This window comes from Toxorhynchites rutilus, chromosome 3 (assembly GCF_029784135.1).
Source record: "Toxorhynchites rutilus septentrionalis strain SRP chromosome 3, ASM2978413v1, whole genome shotgun sequence".
NCBI lineage: Eukaryota > Metazoa > Arthropoda > Insecta > Diptera > Culicidae > Toxorhynchites > Toxorhynchites rutilus.
Window position 1 is genome coordinate 27,428,528 of NC_073746.1, and position 23,392 is coordinate 27,451,919.

General features: G+C 40.0%; 2 protein-coding genes across 3 annotated transcripts; both read right to left on the reverse strand.

The window, feature by feature from the left end:
• Positions 1-8,330: 8,330 nt before the first annotated feature.
• Positions 8,331-23,344, reverse strand: LOC129780612 (uncharacterized). 2 transcript variants are annotated; one of them, XM_055789072.1, is made up of 3 exons: positions 23,153-23,344; positions 20,499-23,088; positions 8,331-10,855 (listed from the first exon to the last, which is right to left on the reverse strand). In XM_055789072.1, the coding sequence occupies exons 2-3, from the start codon at positions 23,072-23,074 to the stop codon at positions 8,527-8,529; spliced, it is 4,905 nt and encodes a 1,634-aa protein (XP_055645047.1). In that variant the 5' UTR covers positions 23,075-23,088; positions 23,153-23,344; the 3' UTR covers positions 8,331-8,526. The 2 variants fall into 2 exon arrangements, with proteins under 2 accessions (XP_055645047.1, XP_055645046.1); XM_055789071.1 differs by having other exon boundaries at positions 20,499-23,344.
• Positions 14,582-17,344, reverse strand: LOC129780615 (uncharacterized). Its single transcript, XM_055789075.1, has 2 exons — positions 16,906-17,344; positions 14,582-16,841 (listed from the first exon to the last, which is right to left on the reverse strand). Exon 2 carries the CDS (start codon positions 16,825-16,827, stop codon positions 14,719-14,721), a length of 2,109 nt encoding a protein of 702 aa, XP_055645050.1. The 5' UTR covers positions 16,828-16,841; positions 16,906-17,344; the 3' UTR covers positions 14,582-14,718.
• Positions 23,345-23,392: the final 48 nt, after the last annotated feature.

The window sequence follows — 23,392 nt, forward strand, 5'->3', positions numbered from 1 at the left end:
CCCGCTTTAAAAGGAAATTCCGCGCAAAAAAACCGCGTTAATTGAAACAAGGAGTAGGTAGTGTTAGAATTTATACAAAAATTGTTTAGTCCCGATAGAAAAATTGTTTAGTCCCGATGAGAACCAAATATCAACCTGATCATAAATGTACTTGTTCAGAGTTTGGCCGATTGCTCCGACCTCTCTTCCAATGCGCTGAACGATGAAGCTGTTGTATATGATAGAGCCTCGACTGTAGATTACTCTTGTATATGTGTCTCATTTAATTACTAATAAAGTCAGTTCTAGAGGTGTGCAATCCAGCTCATCATGATGAACAGCTCAGATCAGCTCAGCTCATCTAGAAGAGCTGTTCTTAATTTGAATTTTAAAAACGTGCTCATTCTGCCTGAAAGTCAATTATTATTTTTGGCGCCCCCTAAAACAAAGCCCAATTCCGTCAACCCGAATATAACAGTTGAAAAGACAAGGAACAAATGAAACTGAACTGATATCATAACACGGAGAGCGAGAGACGGTCAGTTCATTTGAATATTACAGCTCACACACTCTCTTCAATTCTACAGCTCTTTTCTCTCCTTCATCATCATCAAAGTGAGCTGAAGAGCTGTTTGATTTTTTTGCGAGCTGTTCCGCGTCAACTCACTTCAAAGAGTCGATTCTTCGGAACAGCTCATGAGCGGATGGCACATCTCTAGTCAGTTCATATAGTGCCTCCAATAAGTACAGACGTGTACCTTTTTACCTAATGCCGAATGTAACATGGCGCAGCCGGTTATCATTATGTAATGAAAATCAAGAAAAAGCCTGTGTCTCCGGGAAAACAGACCTTCGAATTATGCTAAAACCTAGGAGACTACAACGGAAAGCTTTTTCGGAGGAGTGCATCAAGCAGCAGCGAGCTCGGATTGCAACTTTGAGAGACATAGGAAGATTGCGTGGATCGACGAACTTATTACCAAGGCGCGTAGAAGTATATACTAAGGTGGGCCAACTTGCTAAAACCACTTTTCAGCCATCTTGGAAGTCTACTGTGTTTTGTTTGTAAACAAAACACAATACGCTATTGCTGAAGTTCGCTGGTGATCAGTCTGTCTCTTTCACGCTACAAGCAAATAATTCCCCTTCTACTTTCTTCCGTGCTGTTTTCATATACCGCTCCCCTAACCAACTTAGTGACGAAACGGCCTCACCTAGTACCATAGACCCGTCTTGCTTATTACCAGAGCCGTCTGAAAAAGAAACGGTTAGAATGGAAAGGCTTATACGTCCAGAAACGTTAGATTTATCAGGGAATGTGAGTGATCACTGGAAAAGGTTTAAACAACAATTGGAGTTTTTCATGACGGCGATAGGGTACGATACAAAAACTGATAAAATAAAGATCGCTACGCTGCTGAACCTAATAGGCGATGACGCGGTTGGGGTATACAACACTTTTGTATTCACCGATGAAGAGAGCAACGTGTATTCAAAAGTGATCGAAAAGGACTTGAGGGATAAACTCATCTTGAGGGATTGTTCGAAGGATGTTACATTGCAGGAAACTATTGAAGCAGCATGATTGGATGAGATGAAAAGTAAGCAGTTGAAGATTATGGACTATGGACCGATAAATAATGTTGCTGTAGAAACTGTAAGCAGAGCAATGCCAAATCGGAATTCTTTAAGGTATAATCGTGGATCTGGAGGGACACAAATCGGAAGGAGGCTAATACAGTGTACATATTGCCTAACTTCACATGCCAAAGGAAGATGTCCCGCATTTGGCATTTGGAATGCAGCAGGATGCATCATTTCGAACGAGCCTGTAGGAGTAATAATGTGCAGAACCAAGAAATATGTATGTCGAATCCCGGAACCTCATCACGTTCAACATCGCGAGATTGGGTTGATGAAACCGGAGAAACGAATGACGTTGTCGTCAGTTCGGTGGTTAAGGAATTACCACCTGTTAGCTTGGTAAATATCAAGAAACAACGTTGGTAAGCTAAACGCGTAAACGTTGAAAATATGATGCTAGATTTCAAACTAGACTGCGGGTCGGATGTAAATTTTATTCCTAGTAATATTTTCGAAAAAATGAATGTGAATGTTAACCCAAAACCATTGTTGTCATTTCGAACCTATGGAGGTGAATTGTATAAACCTAGAGCTATAGTAGATTTGAGATTTGCGTATAAAGGACAAACACTAATTGATGAATTCTGGATTACAGATGTAAGCAAGCAGCCAATTCTGGGCCTCACAGCATGTGTTCCACTTGGATTAATAAAACGATGTCTACCAATCAATGATACGATCGAATGTGAAACTATCAATGATCTTGTTATGAAGTATGAAACCATATTCGAAGGAGTTGGAAAATTTACTCGCCAATGTGATCTATCTGTGAAACCGAATGCAATCACTGTCCAGCACCCCCCTCGACGAATAGCAATAGCACTGAAGGAGACATTGAAGAACAAACTACAGGAGATGGAAAGAGCACATATCATACAAAAAGTGAACATTCCGGTGGGTTCATCACATGACCGTTGTGGAGAAACCAAATGGATCCATACGGGTTTGCCTTGATCCCTCGGAATTAAATGAAGCTCTTAGAAGGGGCTTCTACCAAATCCCAACATTGGAGGATCTTGCGTCAACGTTATGCGGAGCTGATTTTTACACTGTTCTGGATCTTAAGGATGGATTTTATCATATTGAACTTGATGATGTGTCTAGTAATATTTGTTCATTTAGTACACCGTTTGGAATTTTCAAGTTTTTGAGACTGCCGTTCGGTCTGAATGTTTCAGCGGAAATGTTCCAAAAGTGGAACGAGTATTTTTTCGGAGACATTGAAGGAGTGATTATCTATATTGATGATATTTTGATTACGGGAAGGACACTCGAGGAGCATGATCGACGTCTTCACGCTGTGCTACGCAGGGCTGTTGAGGTGAACGCCAGATTCAATTCTAAGAAGATTCAGCTGAGGGTACGAAAGGTGAAATACTTGGGTCATATTTTTTTCAAGAACGGAATGGAGCCGGATCCAGAACGTACGACGGCAATAACGGATATGAAGGTGCCTAGAAATGTAAAGGCGCTTCAAAGATTTCTCGGATCTGTCAATTATCTCCGAAATTTTCTTCTAAGTTGTCTGAAGTCACAACACCGTTGAGGGAACTGCTTAAGAAAGATTCAGTTTTCCAATGGTTGCCAATTCATACAGATTCATAATTCATAATCGATCGAGTGAAACAGCTAATAATCGAAACACCAGTTCTTCGTATTTTTGATGCTAAGAAAGAAGTTACTATTCAAGCTGATGCATCCAAAGGTGGATTAGGTGTATGTTTGATGCAAGAAGGACATCCAGTAGCATACAGTTCGAGAAGTTTGTCACCGTGCGAGCAGAACTATGGACAAGTGGAGAAAGAGTTTTTAGCCATATTGTTTGCTTGCAAGAAGTATCATCAATACATGGTCGGAATGTTAATGTGCAGACGGATCATAAACCTTTAATTGGGTTGATGCAAAAACCAATTTCTAAAATTCATCCATCAAGACTTCAGCGAATCAAAATGAAGCTATTCAGGTACAATCTTAAATTATGTTACACCCCGGGAAAATATATGTATTTGGCAGATTTTCTTTCCAGAGCATTCGTGAGCTCAGAACAATCAGACTCTTCAAGTTTGGACTGTATTGTTAATACAATAAACGTCTCTGAGGACAGGTTAGTCGAGTTTCAAAATGAAACTAACAACGACCCAATATTATCCAAATTGAAGCAGCTTTATGTGGAAGGTTGGCCTAAAGATCGCACAAAGTTACCTGAAGATATTCGATACTACTGGAAGTTAAAAGACCAGCTCTACGAAGATAATGGAATAATATTCAACGAGCATAGGATTTTTGTGCCTTGTAGTTTGAGGTCTCAGATGCTGGATTTCCTTCATGAAACTCATGGAGGATAACAAAAACTAAAAAGCGTGCCGCTACAATTTTCTACTGGCCGCGACTGAATCAGGATATTGAACAACGTGCATCGAAATGTGCTGTGAGTGAAAAGTTTCAAACCTCCAATGTGAAAGAACCACTGATTGCCCACGATGTGCCATGGCGCAGTTTTCAACTAATTGTAGTCGATTTTTTCGATTTTGGGGGTAAAAGTTTCCTATTGGTTGCAGATTATTTGTCGAAATGGATTCACGTCATGGAAACCAAAGGGAAATCAACACGAACAGTATGTAATGTATTGATACATGCCTGTCCCTTTGGCATGCTCGGATTTCGGATTTAACGTAATTCAACAAGTTTTTTGTATCTAATCCTTTCAATTCACGAGAAGTGAAAGATTTCTGTGATAGCTGGAATTGTAAACTGGTTTTCAGCAGCCCAAGCTACCCTCAGTCAAATGGATTCAGTGAGCGATGTGTTCAAACCGTGAAAAAAAATTATAGGAGGTTGTGTCCAAGATACGACCGCATTGTTGACGTAGAACTACGCTGTTATTTTATATAAGTCGCTTGATTATACCTTCGGATATTATTCTATAATGCTGTGAAATTTTAGAAACAACTGCTTAGTAGAATAATCTCTGAAATGATTTTTTCATTGTAGAATCAGTTGACGATAATTGATTGATGATTCATTCTTGCCCTCGCAAAACAATCGTATGTCGCAATTTTTACCTCGAAGGCTATTCCGGTGGTCTTTTTCGAAATTGACATAGACTCGGCTACAGTCGATTATATACATGTTGCACCAGCACCATTATTCCATATCTCATAACTACATCAATATATCTTTGGCACCACATGTAAACAACAACAATGACAACACTTGCAAGTATCAAATAACATGCTACATTTTATTTAGTATTGCCTCAAAGGAATCGCACCTCTAGATATCGTTCGTACAAACTAAGCTTAAACCAAGCGCCAAACAAGCGTTCACCATAGCATGCATACAGAGCCATACATTTGTGGCTTGAAACTACTAGCAATATAAACATTTCTCATCATTTTGCGCTATTCTCAAAAGAAACGCTTCTGTTAATATTACTGACCTCGAAAAGAGTTGCATTACTACCTCATGCTCGAGAGAAGCGCAGCTGTCACCCTTAGTGGAGGAAGTTTTGCTACTGGTAAGCGAAACCTTATCACATACAAAATTCCAGAACATTTACTTTCTCGATGACTAAACAAGAGAAATAAACTCTTTTTGTTAATAACAACCTCGAAAACAGTAGCAATGCTTCATTATGATCAATATTAGCGCAAATGCAGTCCTAGTTGAAGACAGTTTTGCGACTGGCACGCGAACCCAAATAACTTATAACATTCCAGTAAGACATTCAAGATGCTTGGTATTCCCAAATAATTTTTTGGTGGACAACCTTAACGTCTGATTCGCCATAACGTCAGTTTAATGCATTGATGCATTCTCAAAGGCACCAACGAAGCCCTTATGAAGACGGAAAATAAACGATGTTAACTGCTTGGAAAAAGACTGAATTATGCCCCACAGCTTGTACTCTGCTGTAACACCCATCGATGCGAATTCGCTGATGAGTTTGTCAAGAGCGACCGCCTTCATCACCAGCGGGGGGAGCTTGATTTTGGTTGCTGCCTGGGCGTTTACATTTTCGACCGACGCGCCGAAATCGACTACTTCGCTTTTGTTCGGTGCGGTGTCACATTTGCGAAGGCTCGGTTCAGTGCGAGCGCTTTTCACTGCACCAACATCGCGTGCATCATTAGATGACGCTTACCTCGAAATTTTATTGCCCCTGGCAATGCGTTCGTTTTCTGCAGGGCTCGAGCCTGCCTTCCTGTTCTTCTTGCTCATCGCACACTACGCGAAGCGTCCAATTTATGACGCGGAAAGAAGAACACACGATACGAATAACGCGAAAAACGAACCGAAAAATCAAATGACGATTTCCAAGTTGGATTACCACTGGTGGGGTCCAATCTTAGATCGAAGCGCAGCGAAAGCAAAGTGAACTGGATTACTCAACAGTCCGATGCCGAATGAAAGTTTGCCTTCTTCTTTCTTTGTTTTTAAGAGGCTTTAAACTTTGCAGTTCATTCGCCTCTAAGGTTTGCCTCAGCGAGATCCACTGTTTATACTCTAGGCAAGTATTCCCCTTCATTCTTCTTCTTTTCCTTTGTCACGGAGACTTTAAATCCTACGATTTCCCCTCCGTTGGTCGTCGATAAGTTGCTCGTTATAGACAGCTCTGTTCGGGAAAGCACACAAATGGACAGAACAAATGTATGGGAAAATAGAAACATAAAGTTTTCATGAATTTTAACCATTTACTAACCAGGGGATTCTATTGTATAGCATATTAAACAAATCTTACGGAATTTCCTATTCGTTTAGTATGTAAATCGCCAAAATCCGTTCGCGGCAAAAATAGTTATTAACGCTAACTTTATTTCATAAAAACGTGACCAGTTTTCTGATTTGACGCCCTTAATGAAAGACGTAGTTCTACGTCAAAAATGATGAGGAAATGTTCTGATGCAAACACCGATTTCTATTACTCACTCTTGGAATACAACAATACCCCAGCTGCTTCAATAACATCATCACCAGCAGAAATTTTAATGGGAAGAAGTCTACGATCTAAGCTACCAGTACGGAATCAACAACTCGAAGGTGAAAAGAATGGTGAGCTGAGAGTGCAGCTGGAGAAAAATCAGCAAAAATACGAACAGAATTATGACAAAAGTGTACAACAGGGAAATGATTTTACTTAAGGAGAACAAGTTCTAGTGCAAGATCAAAACAATAAGTGGTTTAGAGGAGAAATACTCAGAAAGTTGAATGAACCACGATCGTATGTTTTGAGGACCAGATTGGTTGATTTGAGGAGAAATTCTAAGTTTATTAGGAAAAAGAAGTGACCTAAAGAAGGGAGATGTTGTATATGATAGAGCCTCGACTGTAGATTACTCTTATATATGTGTCTCATTCAATTACTAATAAAGTCAGATCATATAGTACCTCCAATAAGTATAGACGTGTACCTTTTTACCTAATGCCGAATACAACAGAAGCTACCTTGCTCTTGGTCTCCATCTCTTGCTTCGGTTGCTCAGCATTGTCGGACGATCAGAACCAGGGTTCCTTTCGACGCTCTCGCCATTCTCCTGAAAAGAGAGGATGTTTTAAATGCCGGATCTATCCGGTGGATACAAAGTGCCTCAGTATGTCCAACTTCTTCGCGCTCTGGGGAGAAATTGGCAGTACGAATAAAGTATCGAACGTAGGTGTTTCCCAGTTTTCGCCAAGGCTGCTGCAAATCGAAGAGCGTCGATACATTTTTGTAGAAGGTCCAATAAAAGTAGGATTTAAGGAAAACTAGGTTCATTGAATTATATTTTGTAGTTTTTTTTATCGGCATCCGAAATTTGTTTGTTTTTATAATGCATAGGTTAGTGTTGACAAATAGTAGAGTCAATAATTCACGTATCGTATCACGTCTCACGTATCACAGATTTCTTTAGAACGAACGTACCTTGGATTTGACACTTCCCATCAAACTCTGCACTGTAACCTTCGTGCACTTTTGTGAGAAAAGTAGAAGATCGCGAGCCACATGTGCAAATGGCCTGCCGGATTAGCACCTTTTTGGCCGAATTTTTCCACTGCAATAGTCGAATCAATTTCTCAAACTCATTCAGAGTAAATTGAAGCCAAGGTAGTAGTAGTCTGGAGTCCTCTTTGGCCTATTTCTCGTCGTCCATCAAAATGTAGTGATTTGGATTATCCAGAATACGCTCAGAAAGCTTTCGAACCCTCGTTTTAGGTCGATGTGTTGTTCCGGAGTTCGATTGGGTACTTTCAGCTTCTTGTAGGTTTTCAAATCATTTAAATTCACTCAAATAATTTAAATCATTATTCGTTTCACACTCTCCGGGCGAATATTAGATCACTTTGCAATATAATTGTTGTTCTGAAGGTCGCCAACCCTCCGAACGTCCTCCTACTGGAGGGTCTACTCCAGCAATTTCATGGCGAAAACGGAAGAGGAACTAATAAATAAAGCTAAAAAAGAACTGAAAAACATGCCAGCAAGTATGTTTTCAACAGCAATGGCGAAATTTATGGCCACCTGACAGAAGCACAACAAGGGGGCGTCGGAATATGTTTGTAGCATGGTCAATAAAATTATGTTTTATAGGAAAATTGTCCCATAAAATTATTTTGTGTAGTTTTTTTTATCGCCATTCGAAAATTGTCCTTTTTTATTGCAAGCGTTACGACACATTGAGGGAAGTGGCTGTGATATGATCATATCAAGAAGCGATTGAAAACGCGACTGTAAACGAAATATAGCTTTATTCGGATATGCAACATAATATATCAACAGAGAACATATAAAAATAGCAACCACTGACGCGATATCTGGGTTCAACTTCAGACGTCTATCGTGAGGAAATTTGCAGCTGTCAGCGAAGAGCTCGAAAATAAAGTGATGGGGCAGTTGTATCTTCTGTTCCATTACCACAACATCTGCTATAATCGATAGCGTTCTTTAATGGCAACCAAGGATGTGATCGCTGATTTCATAATATGGCACACTAACATTTCCAGCAGCTCTGGGCATGACTTCTCTCTGGCTAACTCTAGCACTGACTTCCCATTCATATTCACAGCTTCTGCAACCCATATTCCACATTCATCCGCGAAATCAAGAATTACTCGCAACGATTCGATGGCACATCCTTCTATAGCACGCTCTATTGCTGAGGAACCTTCATTATCTACGCAGAACAAATTGGCACCACGTTCTAGCAGCAAACGTACGAGGTAGTCGTGGTTTATTCTAACTGCGAGGTTAAGTAACGATCCGCCCTGTCTGTTATACGGCATGTTCACCATTGCCGGGCAGTGGTCCAGCAGGAGACGAACAATGTTCACGTTGCGATTCAAGACCGCATAACCTAGAACTGCACCTTCGCCGGATGAGTCCGCCAGGGTAGGGTCTGCCCCATTCAACAGTAGAAACTTCGCGATCTTATAGTTGTTTGTACCAACGGCGGAATGTAGAGGGGTGAATCCATCATCGTCTTTGAGGTTAAAAACATGTGTTCCACATTGAAAGGTTATGTCATTATTTACACAATACTGATACATGAGATCAAATGGTTCCACCGCCATATAACAAGCAAGCAGTAAGCGAAATGGCGTCCTTCCGTGTTTGTCTATACAAGTTGGATCAGCTCCAAAGCGCAGAAGAGTTTCTGTCAGTTTTACTGGTACATCCGAAGGAAGCGAATGCAGTACGGATTTTGTTCCAGGAAAATTCAACAGCAGCCCTAAATCCAAATTCGCTGCGGGCGATTCCTCGAGAATACAGCTGCTTGATTCGATTTGTATACATCGGAAGTGCTCAAGTCTACGATTGTCCAAACTGTGCACAATGACGTTTCCCGTTACAGCTACCAAATACCGGATCTTAAGGAGAAGTTCTCTGAGACCTAAACTAATAGCATCGGCAGTGTGAGGATGGAATTCAATTTGAATCACCTGGTGCTCGTTACCAAAGTGACCTATTGGTTGCGTAGAATGCATCGTGAGCTTTATTTCAGCATTAATCACACGCACCTCGTCGGCAAATATGGCACTGAATTCAACTTTTTTAGTTAACAAACCGCGTGGCAAATTACGAATTCTGTTCGTGAATTCATCACACTTTCCGATTATTCCTCTGGCGTCTAAATCGATCGGCGGAATATACGTGCATAGCAGACCCGAGACACTTTCAAAGTGGAAATTTTCCGCAAAATGTCGTCCTTCGATCATAAGAAAGGTCGACATACGATTCAGCAATTCCATAGCCTTAGTCATATCTTGAACCAACGCCGTGAAAAACTTTTTGTCCATAACCAAAAATGCCAAAATTTTCAGTTCATTCAGCACCCGTATCCACAGCTTCAGTTCCTCGTCGTTGGTGCTGATCGATGTCGAGGCGAAAATAATCTCTTTCAAGTGAGTATACACCTCCGGATTAGTATTCCCCAGGGCAGAACTTAAAACTCCTTCGCATTGCCAAATGTTCACCCCTTTGGTCATAAGAAATTTCATTGCACGCAGAGATCCCTTCTTAGCCATGCAGAGGATAATGTCCTTCGCGTATTGCTCTGGAATGGTGTCAACAAGCATTTTTCGCGCCAGCTTGAAGTTTCTGTGGCCGATTACGTATTCAAGTGCAACCTCATCTTCGCTCATTGCATCCACGCCTTTTTCAAGCAGCAGTTCCACAGCTTTCCATTGATTCTTAACTGTGGCCGAGTATAGTGAATCGGCGAGAACAGCAGTATCGCAACCGATACCAATGGCGAAAAAGCAGCGGATCATTTCCAGCCGGCCGAAACTGAAACAATCGTCCAGCGCATCCACTAGGTCCGACTCTGTCAGCGTTGAACGCGAGGTCTGGTAGCAATTTTGAATTATGTGCTTGAAGATGGCAATATCGTTACGTCTTATGGTGATCCCAAGCTCATAATCAGAGGCGGGATGAGTTTCCGTGAATAATCGATCCAGTTCCCAATCTTGCAGCTCGTTGAAAATGTTATAATCGTAGCTAATGTGCGGTTCTAGAAAACTCCGCCCGGACTCCGTCGAACCTATGGCCATTGAAATTATCAGAGTGGTATTCTCTTCGTATTTTTTAAGTAGCTCTTCCATGGCTTGAAAATTATTCAGAGTTTTATAATAGTTGAGCAATGCACCTACGAGAGGCATCATAAGTTGAGGCTGGGTCGTTTCAATCTGTTCGATTATTTCCTGGGTAGATAAGTCATCAAAACGTTGCAAATTAACTGCTGCTAAAAGGTCATATCTGAAATATTCCACCAATTAACACGAATTTTCGAAGAATTTTTTAAATTCATATTTTTGATTTAGTTGAAACTTTACCAACTTTTTCGGCACTAAAAACGATGCCATTTTACGGTATTAGTTTTTTAAACAACGCTTATGCAAAAATGATATTGTTTCAGAAAATAAACTATAATATAACGCCAAAGCGAGTTATTTGATCGAAATGGTGTCTTAGGCAAAGTTATAGATTATAATTTTAAGGTTCTGGAAAAAGTACAAACTGAAAAAGAATTTTTGGGCACAATGAAGCCCATATTTTCTCAAACAACTGGTTAAATTTGATCCTAGGCAAATTAAAAATGAATGTTTATGGTATTTTAATATTTACACTTTTTTACAAAACAAATTAAACTCCAAATCTATAATATCAATAAAAATCTCGTCGATGGATGAAATATAGTAAATTGTTTAAATTTTAATAAAAAATACATTTTTTAAATTACACTAAAAAAAAGAATTATTTTAATAATCGAAAATAATTTTTCTCACAAATATATTTTTTGAAAAATTTGAGGACGTGCAGCAGAAATACAACATTCCACCAGGAAAGACAATTCAATGTCGATGAAACATCAGCAATTCTTTGAGTAACGTAATATCGCAGTTCAATCTGTGCAAACTGAATGAAATCCAATGAAATACACCTGAAAGTTGCAAAATAGAATAAACTTTTGTTTTATGAACTTGTTACGTTATTTCCTAACGAAAACATGCTCAAATTATTGAATCAACTAACATGGTCATATTGCTCCGCAAATGGAACACATTTTTAAAAGTGTAATTTTTCCACATAAATCTTTTTTAAAGCAAATTCATACAATGTACATCTATCAATAAAGGTTTAAAATCAAGAGGTTTGAACATGTAGCATAATTCATTAATGTTCCTACATGATTTAGGACGTTTCTTTCTTAGAGGGACCATATTGTCCCTATCTACTCTATATGCTTTCGAAAAAACAGACAATGAAATCTAGGGCTTCATTATAAAATGGTTATTGGAATCGCGGAACAAAGTAGCAGTGATAAAAAAACGATATCGGTATCATCATGCTGTTCAAGTAATAAGAAAGTCGTGTTGAATTATGTAGTATTGGTTTGTTTAACACGCAAATGGCGGTTCAAATGAACAATAAACCTGCATCGTGATCGCTGGCTTCATCTACCAATAATATTTTTAGTCTTGGAAAATGTTATGATGTTCCACAATTCCTGCCGACTGCAAGGGAAAAACCAAAGCATCATTCTTATAGACACACAATTATTCAAATATAATGGTTCTCAGGTTTTCGTGAAAAGTGGTAGTTTTGTTCCTTATCGCAAACTATTAGACCCGTATTTTATAGTTCTTTTTTAATTTTTTATTATGACAGCTCTCATATCCAACCAGGAAAACATTGACAAAACTTCCAGTATATTCTTTACGGATAATTTTCATTCTGATAATGTAAAAAGTACAAAAATTAGGAGAAATCAGGATCATTTTTGAAAAATTAGGAAAAATTGAGTGTTTGTCAGGATATCAGGGAACGTGCCAAAAAGTCTGGGAAATCCTGGAAAAAATCAGGAAGGTTGGCATCTCTGGTCAAGACTTTGATGTTAAATGTAGTAGTTTGTCTTGCTTATCCATGCGATCCATGATCTTTTGCGAACGAAATCGTATTTTACCCATTTCTATCATGATTTGCTCCAGAAATGGGTTGATTTAGTTGTGCTTCGCTAATGAAAATTCAGTCGAAAATTTTCAAAATGTAGCCAAAATTTACAATAACTCATGCGGCATTCAAACATCGAGTTTCTCTGCGTAGTTTTTTTTTCAAAATATTGATTAGTTAATGTTTATGCCTAATTTACACAGTGTAAGGTCGAATCGATCCTTCCGCAATTTCAAAAATTATTGTGCTCAAGAATGTGGCCTGAACAATTAATAACTGGAAGATGCAATATCTGGCGAGGACGGCGGGTGCGCTATTTCACAGGCAAACCTAACATTTACGGCCGGGATGTCAAAAAGAATGAGATTTTACATTGTTCTGGTGGAATACGATGTCTATCATATTGGCTAATTTTGTTAGTTTGTTGTGGATCGCCGACCTTAATTTCGTTTAGTTGCGAGCAGTACTTTTTAGAATTTATCGATGCTTTGTAGAAGCACACAAAACGGAATTCCTTTCCAATCTCACCAGACACAAGATGCAACAGTATGGAACAGATATATTGTAGCGTTCTACGTAACGAAGCTAATTTATTGTTCATTTTCCTTTGGTTCATCACCTTTGGTGTTCTCAAAAGACAGATACAACAGCAGAACCCATACCTAAGAAAACTATGTCGTGCATTTTTCAAATTACAAGATTCTAACATTCTTTGGCGGTGTCTTCGTCCTGGCGGAATGTATGATCCTCTTCTACCAATGTAAATAAATTCATCGCTCTCAATTCATTTGCGTTACTCTCAGAATATACATTTTTGCGGAGCAGTTCAACGATATGGAAAAAATTGGTCTCTTATTGATAAATACGGAGTACTCGTAAGGTGCGGCAAGATTGAAATTTGACAAAGATGCAGAGCAGATTTCATTCATTTTTGATTATAGATATTAATGTATTTCCAAAAATATTCATTTTATGTGTCCACGTGGACATTATCTAAATCCCCTCCTCCCTCACCGTGGACAAGCGTGAACAATTTCAATCTTCGTAATATGGCACGTAGAACAATTAGTAATGAAGAACTGTTTCGCATAAATATCGCTGCTAAAGTCATCCAATCAATTCATTCATTTGTTGCACACAGCTCGCAATGATTGTGTGAGATACGAGGCTGAATAGAGCAAAGCACATTGTTTCTTCTACGTGCTGTATGAGATCTCAGACGACCTAATCAAATGTCACTTTGAGGCAGTTACACGAGAAAATCTCGCGAGCACTAATGCACGAGCATCTCTTCGTGTACATAACACATGTCCATCGTACGCATCGAAACGCGACGAGGCATTCCTGAACGCATCGCAAAATTTTGCGTAAGAGAAGAGAAAGAGCCAATTCCAAGCTCGCGTGCCAAAATCCGTTCGCGGCAAAAATAGTTATCAAGGTTAACTTTATTTCATAAAAACGTGACCTGTTTTCTGATTTGGCACCCTTATTGAAAGACGTAGTTCTACGTCAAAAATATTTTTTTACAGTTTGGTCGTTAATGGGTTAATGAGAGAAGAATAAAATTGTAAAGACGTTAAGCCAAAATAAATAAATATAAAAACTGGCATCGCACCTAGTGCCGAATAATTTGGCAAAGTTTCAGCAAAGTCAAAAATATCAAATTAAAATGGTTTTGTGTTGATTGGTGAAATGACTTACCTCCCATTGATCAACAAATTTCCTTTGTGCGGGTCCCATTTGTTCAGTACGGGCAGAATCGTATCCAGATCGTCGACAGTAAGCATCTCATGCGCACTTATCAGCGGTATTCCATATTGGTTTATTCGAAGGAAACATCCAAGGTTTTGTAGATAGAATCCAGTTAATTCAGCTCCCCGCACTAAGCTCTTCTCAATAAGTGAAACATTTCGTTGTCGAATACCGGAGAGTAAATCGCGTTGTGTTTCCAACCAGTGGAAACCATCCCGTTCGATCGTCACCAAACCATCCAGCCCGAATTTAGGACTCTTTCCGAAAATATCCAAATCATCACATTCCCAAGCTAGAACAAATCCATTAACGAGACTATCTACCGGTTCGTTGGAAGTTAGTAAATGGTACGAAAGAGAATCATGGGCAAGATAGTTTCGGTAGGAGCTACCCCACATCATTGGCAGTGACTTTGTCTAAGTGATGAAATTATCCCCGAAAAAGCCGGTTCCACACAATATTTCCATAACCTGCAGCTGCCAATACTGAATGGCAAAATGGGCCTTTAGCGGTATTGTGTTTCGGTGTTGGATAAAATTGTCGATGTTGTCACAGCCGTATTGCAAAAATGATTGACGAATGTTACTTATTAGTGTTTGAAATATTTCCCGTAATTGTATTTCATCCTGCCTTCGAAGTTCTGCCAACTTGGACTTAAATTCAAGCTTTCGTTGTTTGAATTCTTTTGATTTCTTCGGTCCAGTAAAGGCTTCCTTCAGCGTGAGTTTATTGGCATGCGCTTTGCAGTTTAAATCGAAAATGTTCAAATAGTACCCATTTTGAGACTTACACAACACTGTGTGCAATTCGTCCTCTAATCTCCGGAGAGTGTCTCCATCCAGATTCGAACCGCTCATAAAGAACTCAAAAATCTCTCGACTCTTCTCTCGGTATCTCCACTCTTCGGAATGGTCGTGCTCCAGCTCGAGTCGTCTATGCACATATGATTGCACGATAGTCCCCCGGTAATCCTTACTCAGGAAAGCCGGCGGGGAGAGTGTCTCCCAATTGTCAATAATTTTCGTGAAGACATCACGTGAACTCGAACTGTCTGTGAATTTCAAATCCAGCAAACGGTGAATCGAGCTGATGTTACCATTGGCAAAAGCGATGATTTCTGTTACAGCACTTGTCCGATGAAACTGCATTTTGCGCAATTCCTCAACCAGAACTACTTTTTGATTAAGATTATCCCAAGCATCCGCCAAATCTTTACGTTCTGCTTCGGACAAAGGATCCCCTTCAGCCTCCTTCAGATCATTTTTGACCAAACTTAGAAAAGACGTAATTCGCTTGAACAAAAACTCCTGGAGATCCGATATTTCATTTCCACAAGCGTACACGATGAGGGCACGCAAATCCTCGATCGAACGACATCGTCTCATCATCCCGTACTGATAACGCATGCTGTCGTGTAAAGTGTACACACAAAGGATCTGCATCGACACCTCGATTAGAAAAATGTAATCAGGTAAATTTTTGTAGTAGAATATTTGCTCAGTGTCCCGAACGTACAGATAAGAAAGGGGAAATCCGTGACTGGAGAAATTCCTATACTTCGAATTCAATGAGATCGACTCTGACAGCATACCGTAGAGGGTGTTGTGCAACTTCGTGGACAGATTAGGACTGTCTGCGGTATTTTTGATCGCTTCTCCAAATATTTGTATGAACCGTTTCATGGCGGCAACTGTCGTTGGAGCATTGGCGCGTTCATAATCCTTGTCACTAAACTGTCTGTATATTTGCGCACCGAGAATTACTTTGAACGTCGTGTAAATGTGTTTAGTTCTGCGATAAGTCTTCAGCAACTTTTTCATAACGTGCATCTTCTTTGGTTTTGTTTTCCTCATTTCTCCACGCCCTTTTTCTTCTTCTTGTTGCCTTATTCTCTCAAGATGCGCCACAATGGCAATTAAAAACTGCATCACATTTCTTTTGTTGAGCACTGTTCTGAACGCGAAACTTCCAGGAATTTCGCTAAAAATATGTATGAACACTGCCAAACAAAAAATTAATTCCTTCAGCGGCAGTCGCAACAGGGCGGGATGATTCTTAATGAAATACAGCTGGTTATGGATCATTGCTATGCGGAACATCACTTCATCGTCCACTGCCAGAAACTCGTACCATTTCCCCCGCTTCCGTAGCTCGTGAACCCACCGGCTTATCAGGGCAATTGATTCTTTCCAATAGCTTTCAGATTTGGTAACAACGGGGTCGCCACTCAAATTGCGCAGTCCGTACGAGGAGATTCGATACAGTAGATGTTGACTCATCTCCCAAGAAATTGATACATTTTTAACACCCAGCTCAATCATAGCGTTGGAACATTGCAGAAATGTTTCCGTGTCGTTACAGATGTTCATCGTCAGGAGCAACTTGAAAGCCGGCACAGATCCATTCCGTATCACCTGATAGAAAATATCTGCTGCACCCTTCTGATCATATGCTTCCCGGAGCAGTTGTTCCGCTGTGAAAGGCTGATTTTCTTGCAATGCTTTTTCTACGCCCTCCAGTGGCATTGTGATAAGAGTACCTGATGAATCATTCGTTTTACAGAAAAAATTAATGATCAATCCATAGATGCTAATGAAAAATACTTTCTGCTTGTTTTTATGTTGATGTTAGCACTGAACAAGACACAGGAGCGCGTGTTTAAAGTATTCCAACCGATCGCGATACGCAAGTAAACTAAACAAACAAATAAAAAAGACAACCGAAATGCCGAGTACACACCCGCCGTGCGCCGAAATGATTGCAACGCATAGCGAATTAAGTCTATTCAAAGCGAACACTGAAATCAAAGTGTAGCAACGCCCAATTATCGCTAAAAGTTTAATTCTTCAAAAATAACGAGGCGACTCTCGTCTGAAGTATGCTAGTGTATTTTCACAAGTTGATTTTATTGTCTGAAATATGCTATCTCTGCACGTTAACATGCTGAGCGGAATTCTCAGCGTAAGTACCATATCGTCATCCAAAAATGCTCCTAAATACAACGTGACTGTGTTGAACAAACAATGTCCGTGAGAGTATGCTATAATGGTGAAATAAATTTTGAGCATCTATTCTCCTCGAAATTCGAGTTCTTCGGCACGCAGTGCCAGTTTTCGGATATTTTGCAGACATCCTGCGGAAGCCTCCTGCAGCTCACGATCCTTAGAGCCAACAGTTTCCAGCAGGAATGGAACCACGCCGCTCTGAGGATGAGAATCAAATACATACAAAAATTGTGAATTGAACAAATTCGAAAGTGAACAAAATACAAAAATGTCTGTCGAATTGTGATGTCATTTCGTTATTCGTGTTCAAAATTATACAGAGTAAAGTCAAAAAGATATTCAAGCGACATCTATGTTTGAGTAGCAGACTTAATATCTTCTCTATTACGTTTGAATGTTTCATGTCCTATATCCAAGCATGAACTACCTTTTCTTTCTCAAATTCCGAAGCATTGTTGATCGTTTAATAGTGTCTCATTACTCAAAATGATACTATTTCGCGAAAGTAATTTAATTTTTGTATGCAATACAGCTTTTGTTGCACTTGACTGCAATAAAATTGATTTGAAAATACTTATTCATAGCAAAAAACTAAATTTTAAAATATATTTGATTCTAATTCCGAACACAATATTTGTCACTGACTCGAATTCAGAACACATCTGTTTTAAATTCCGAACAGCACAAATGCGTAGCGATATTGTGACAGTATTATCCACAGGATCTGCGGGGAATCAACGAAGAACTTTTATTTTGCAGTTTATTTTTGGGAAATGAAGTCAGATGAGAAAACAGATTCTCAATTAAAGGTTTCTGCGTTCTAAGATTCAGTATTTGGTCTATGTTTCCCATTGACTCTAAGGTTTTGTTTAGCAGTAGAACAAAAACTCGTTTTAAAATCCTTTTTTTCGATCAAATATAACACGTTGATCGTAGAACAGACAGAGTTCATTTAGCCGCTATCAGTTCGTCAAACGCCTTTCGGATATTGGATTTACCGCTCGCCTCGAGAATCGAGAGTGGGCAAATTTTTATCATTATGGTGAGCGACTCAGAGCCGTTCAGCTCATACAAGTGAGCGGATCATTTGGAACAGCGCTTCAGCTCAGTTGAATTTTGCGGTTGTTCACACAATTGTGAATGGGATGTATGATCCTCTTCTACCAATGTAAATAAATTCATCGCTCTCAATTCATTTGCGTTACTCTCAGAATATACATTTTTGCGGAGCAGTTCAACGATATGAAAAAAATTGGTCTCTTATTGATAAATACGGAGTACTCGTAAGGTGCGGCAAGATTGAAATTTGACAAAGATGCAGAGAAGATTTCATTCATTTTTGATTATAGATATTAATGTATTTCCAAAAATATTCATTTTATGTGTCCACGTGGATATTATCTAAACCCCCTCCTCCCTCACCGTGGACAAGCGTGGACAACCCTTCAATGTGCAAATGATGAGACCGGGCTTTAGCACACGAGCCTGGGTTCGGCTCCTTCTCTTCTCTTTCGTAAAATATTGAGATGCGCTCAAGAATACCTCGTTGCACCTCAACATGAGCGATGCGCATGTGTTGTATACATGTAAAGCCAGCGCTACACGATGCTACGAACACCCTCGAATGCTGGACGCTCGATGATTCGACGCATCGTGTAGTCGACTGACGAGCTACGAGCCTCCAATGTCGAGCGTCGAATATTCGCGTTGGAAGGTAATCCGTTCGTTGTGGATTACCTTCCAACGCGAGTGGCACGAGTCAAAGAATTTTTGTCATTCGTTGATTCGACACCCGATGACATTCGATACAGCGCTACACGATTCGTCCGAATCTATCTTTGACAGATTGGTTTATTTACAAGTTTTAGATGAAGGAATTATGAAATTGGTTCATAAAATGCAAAATATTGCGCAAAAAAATTGCTACGTCAGCAATTTCAATACTCGCATCGTCATCCAGTTTCCTAACGTTTTTGATGGTAAATAAAAACATTAAATATTCGATCCTAATACTCGCCGATTGTTTGGACCGATTGCATTGAATCGAACATTCACTTTACCGTGTAGCAGCACATTCGTCACAACATTTGTCGATTCATCGAGTCAAATGTTTGAGTCCAACATTCGAGTGAAACGTTGGACGAATCGTGTAGCGCCCGCATAGGAGAAGCTCGCGTATTAGTGTTCGCGAGACTTTCTCGTGTACCTGCCTCAAAGTGACATTTAGTGCTATCGGGGGTTACGCTTCTGGTGTTAAAATTTCAATTTTCGTAATATGGCACGTATAACAATTAGTAATGAAGAACTGTTTCGCATAAATATCGCTACTAAAGTCATCCAATCAATTCATTCATTTGTTGCACACAGCTCGCAATGATTGTGTGAAATACGAGGCTGAATAGGGCAAAGCACATTGTCTCTTCTACGTGCTGTGTGAGATCTCAGACGACCTAATCAAATGTCACTTTGAGACAGTTACAAGAGAAAATCTCGCGAGCACTAATGCACGAGCATCTCTTCGTGTACACAACACTTGTCCATCGTACGCATCGAAACGCGACGAGGCATTCCTGAACGCATCGCAAAATTTTGCGTAAGAGAAGAGAAAGAGCCAATTCCAAGCTCGCGTGCCAAAATTCGTTCGCGGCAAAAATAGTTATCAAGGTTAACTTTATTTCATAAAAACGTGACCTGTTTTCTGATTTGGCACCCTTATTGAAAGACGTAGTTCTACGTCAAAAATATTTTTTTACAGTTTGGTCGTTAATGGGTTAATGGGAGAAGAATAAAATTGTAAAGACGTTAAGCCAAAATAAATAAATATAAAAACTGGCATCGCACCTAGTGCCGAATAATTTGTCAAAGTTTCTTCTTCTTCTTCTTCAATGGCACTAACGTTCCTAGAGGAACTTCGCCGTCTCAACGTAGTATTACTTGCGTCATTTTTATTAGTACTTTGTTGAGATTTCTATGCCAAATAACACGCCTTGAATGCATTCTGAGTGGCAAGCTCTAGAATAGGCGTGATCACAGTGCAAGTCGGGAGAAATTTCTTTGATGAAAAATTCCCCCGACCAGAAAGGGAATCGAACCCGAACACCCGGCATGTTAGTTATGAGTTTGGCAAAGTTTCAGCTAAGTCAAAAATATTAAAATAAAATGGTTTTGTGTTGATTGGTGAAATGACTTACCTCCCATTGATTAACAAATTTCCTTTGTGCGGGTCCCATTTGTTCAGTACGGGCAGAATCGGATCCAGATCGTCGACAGTAAGCATCTCATGCGCACTTATCAGCGGTATTCCATATTGGTTTATTCGAAGGAAACATCCAAGGTTTTGTAGATAGAATCCAGTTAATTCAGCTCCCCGCACTAAGCTCTTCTCAATAAGTGATACATTTCGTTGTCGAATACCGGAGAGTAAATCGCGTTGTGTTTCCAACCAGTGGAAACCATCCCGTTCGATCGTCACTAAACCATCCAGCCCGAATTTAGGACTCTTTCCGAAAATATCCAAATCATCACATTCCCAAGCTAGAACAAATCCATTAACGAGACTATCTACCGGTTCGTTGGAAGTTAGTAAATGGTACGAAAGAGAATCATGGGCAAGATAGTTTCGGTAGGAGCTACCCCACATCATTGGCAGTGACTTTGTCAAAGTGATGAAATTATCCCCGAAAAAGCCGGTTCCACATAATATTTCCATAACCTGCAGCTGCCAATACTGAATGGCAAAATGGGCCTTTAGCGGTATTGTGTTTCGGTGTTGGATAAAATTGTCGATGTTGTCACAGCCGTATCGCAAAAATGATTGACGAATGTTACTTATTAGTGTTTGAAATATTTCCCGTAATTGTATTTTATCCTGCCTTCGAAGTTCTGCCAACTTGGACTTAAATTCAAGCTTTCGTTGTTTGAATTCTTTTGATTTCTTCGGTCCAGTAAAGGCTTCCTTCAGCGTGAGTTTAATGGCATGCGCTTTGCAGTTTAGATCGAAAATGTTCAAATAGTACCCATTTTGAGACTTACACAACACTGTGTGCAATTCGTCCTCTAATCTCCGGAGAGTGTCTCCATCCAGATTCGAACCGCTCATAAAGAACTCAAAAATCTCTCGACTCTTCTCTCGGTATCTCCACTCTTCGGAATGGTCGTGCTCCAGCTCGAGTCGTCTATGCACATATGATTGCACGATAGTCCCCCGGTAATCCTTACTCAGGAAAGCCGGCGGGGAGAGTGTCTCCCAATTGTCAATAATTTTCGTGAAGACATCACGTGAACTCGAACTGTCTGTGAATTTCGAATCCAGCAAACGGTGAATCGAGCTGATGTTACCATTGGCAAAAGCGATGATTTCTGTTACTGCACTTGTCCGATGAAACTGCATTTTGCGCAATTCCTCAACCAGAACTACTTTTTTATTAAGATTATCCCAAGCATCACCCAAATCTTTACGTTCTGCTTCGGACAAAGCATCCCCTTCAGTCTCCTTCAGATCATTTTTGACCAAACATAGATAAGACGTAATTCGCTTGAACAAAAACTCCTGGAGATCCGATATTTCATTTCCACAAGCGTACACGATGAGGGCACGCAAATCCTCGATCGAACGACATCGTCTCATCATCCCGTACTGATAACGCATGCTGTCGTGTAAAGTGTACACACAAAGGATCTGCATCGACACCTCGATTAGAAAAATGTAATCAGGTAAATTTTTGTAGTAGAATATTTGCTCAGTGTCCCGAACGTACAGATAAGAAAGGGGAAATCCGTGACTGGAGAAATTCCTATACTTCGAATTCAATGAGATCGACTCTGACAGCATACCGTAGAGGGTGTTGTGCAACTTCGTGGACAGATTAGGACTGTCTGCGGTATTTTTGATCGCTTCTCCAAATATTTGTATGAACCGTTTCATGGCGGCAACTGTCGTTGGAGCATTGGCGCGTTCATAATCCTTGTCACTAAACTGTCTGTATATTTGCGCACCGAGAATTATTTTGAACGTCGTGTAAATGTGTTTAGTTCTGCGATAAGTCTTCAGCAACTTTTTCATAACGTGCATCTTCTTTGGTTTTGTTTTCCTCATTTCTCCACGCCCTTTTTCTTCTTCTTGTTGCCTTATTCTCTCAAGATGCGCCACAATGGCAATTAAAAACTGCATCACATTTCTTTTGTTGAGCACTGTTCTGAACGCGAAACTTCCAGGAATTTCGCTAAAAATATGTATGAACACTGCCAAACAAAAAATTAATTCCTTCAGCGGCAGTCGCAACAGGGCGGGATGATTCTTAATGAAATACAGCTGGTTATGGATCATTGCTATGCGGAACATCACTTCATCGTCCACTGCCAGAAACTCGTACCATTTCCCCCGCTTCCGTAGCTCGTGAACCCACCGGCTTATCAGGGCAATTGATTCTTTCCAATAGCTTTCAGATTTGGTAACAACGGGGTCGCCACTCAAATTGCGCAGTCCGTACGAGGAGATTCGATACAGTAGATGTTGACTCATCTCCCAAGAAATTGATACATTTTTAACACCCAGCTCAATCATAGCGTTGGAACATTGCAGAAATGTTTCCGTGTCGTTACAGATGTTCATCGTCAGGAGCAACTTGAAAGCCGGCACAGATCCATTCCGTATCACCTGATAGAAAATATCTGCTGCACCCTTCTGATCATATGCTTCCCGGAGCAGTTGTTCCGCTGTGAAAGGCTGATTTTCTTGCAATGCTTTTTCTACGCCCTCCAGTGACATTGTGATAAGAGTACCTGATGAATCATTCGTTTTACAGAAAAAATTAATGATCAATCCATAGATGCTAATGAAAAATACTTTCTGCTTGTTTTTATGTTGATGTTAGCACTGAACAAGACACAGGAGCGCGTGTTTAAAGTATTCCAACCGATCGCGATACGCAAGTAAACTAAACAAACAAATAAAAAAGACAACCGAAATGCCGAGTACACACCCGCCGTGCGCCGAAATGATTGCAACGCATAGCAAATTAAGTCTATTCAAAGCGAACACTGAAATCAAAGTGTAGCAACGCCCAATTATCGCTAAAAGTTTAAT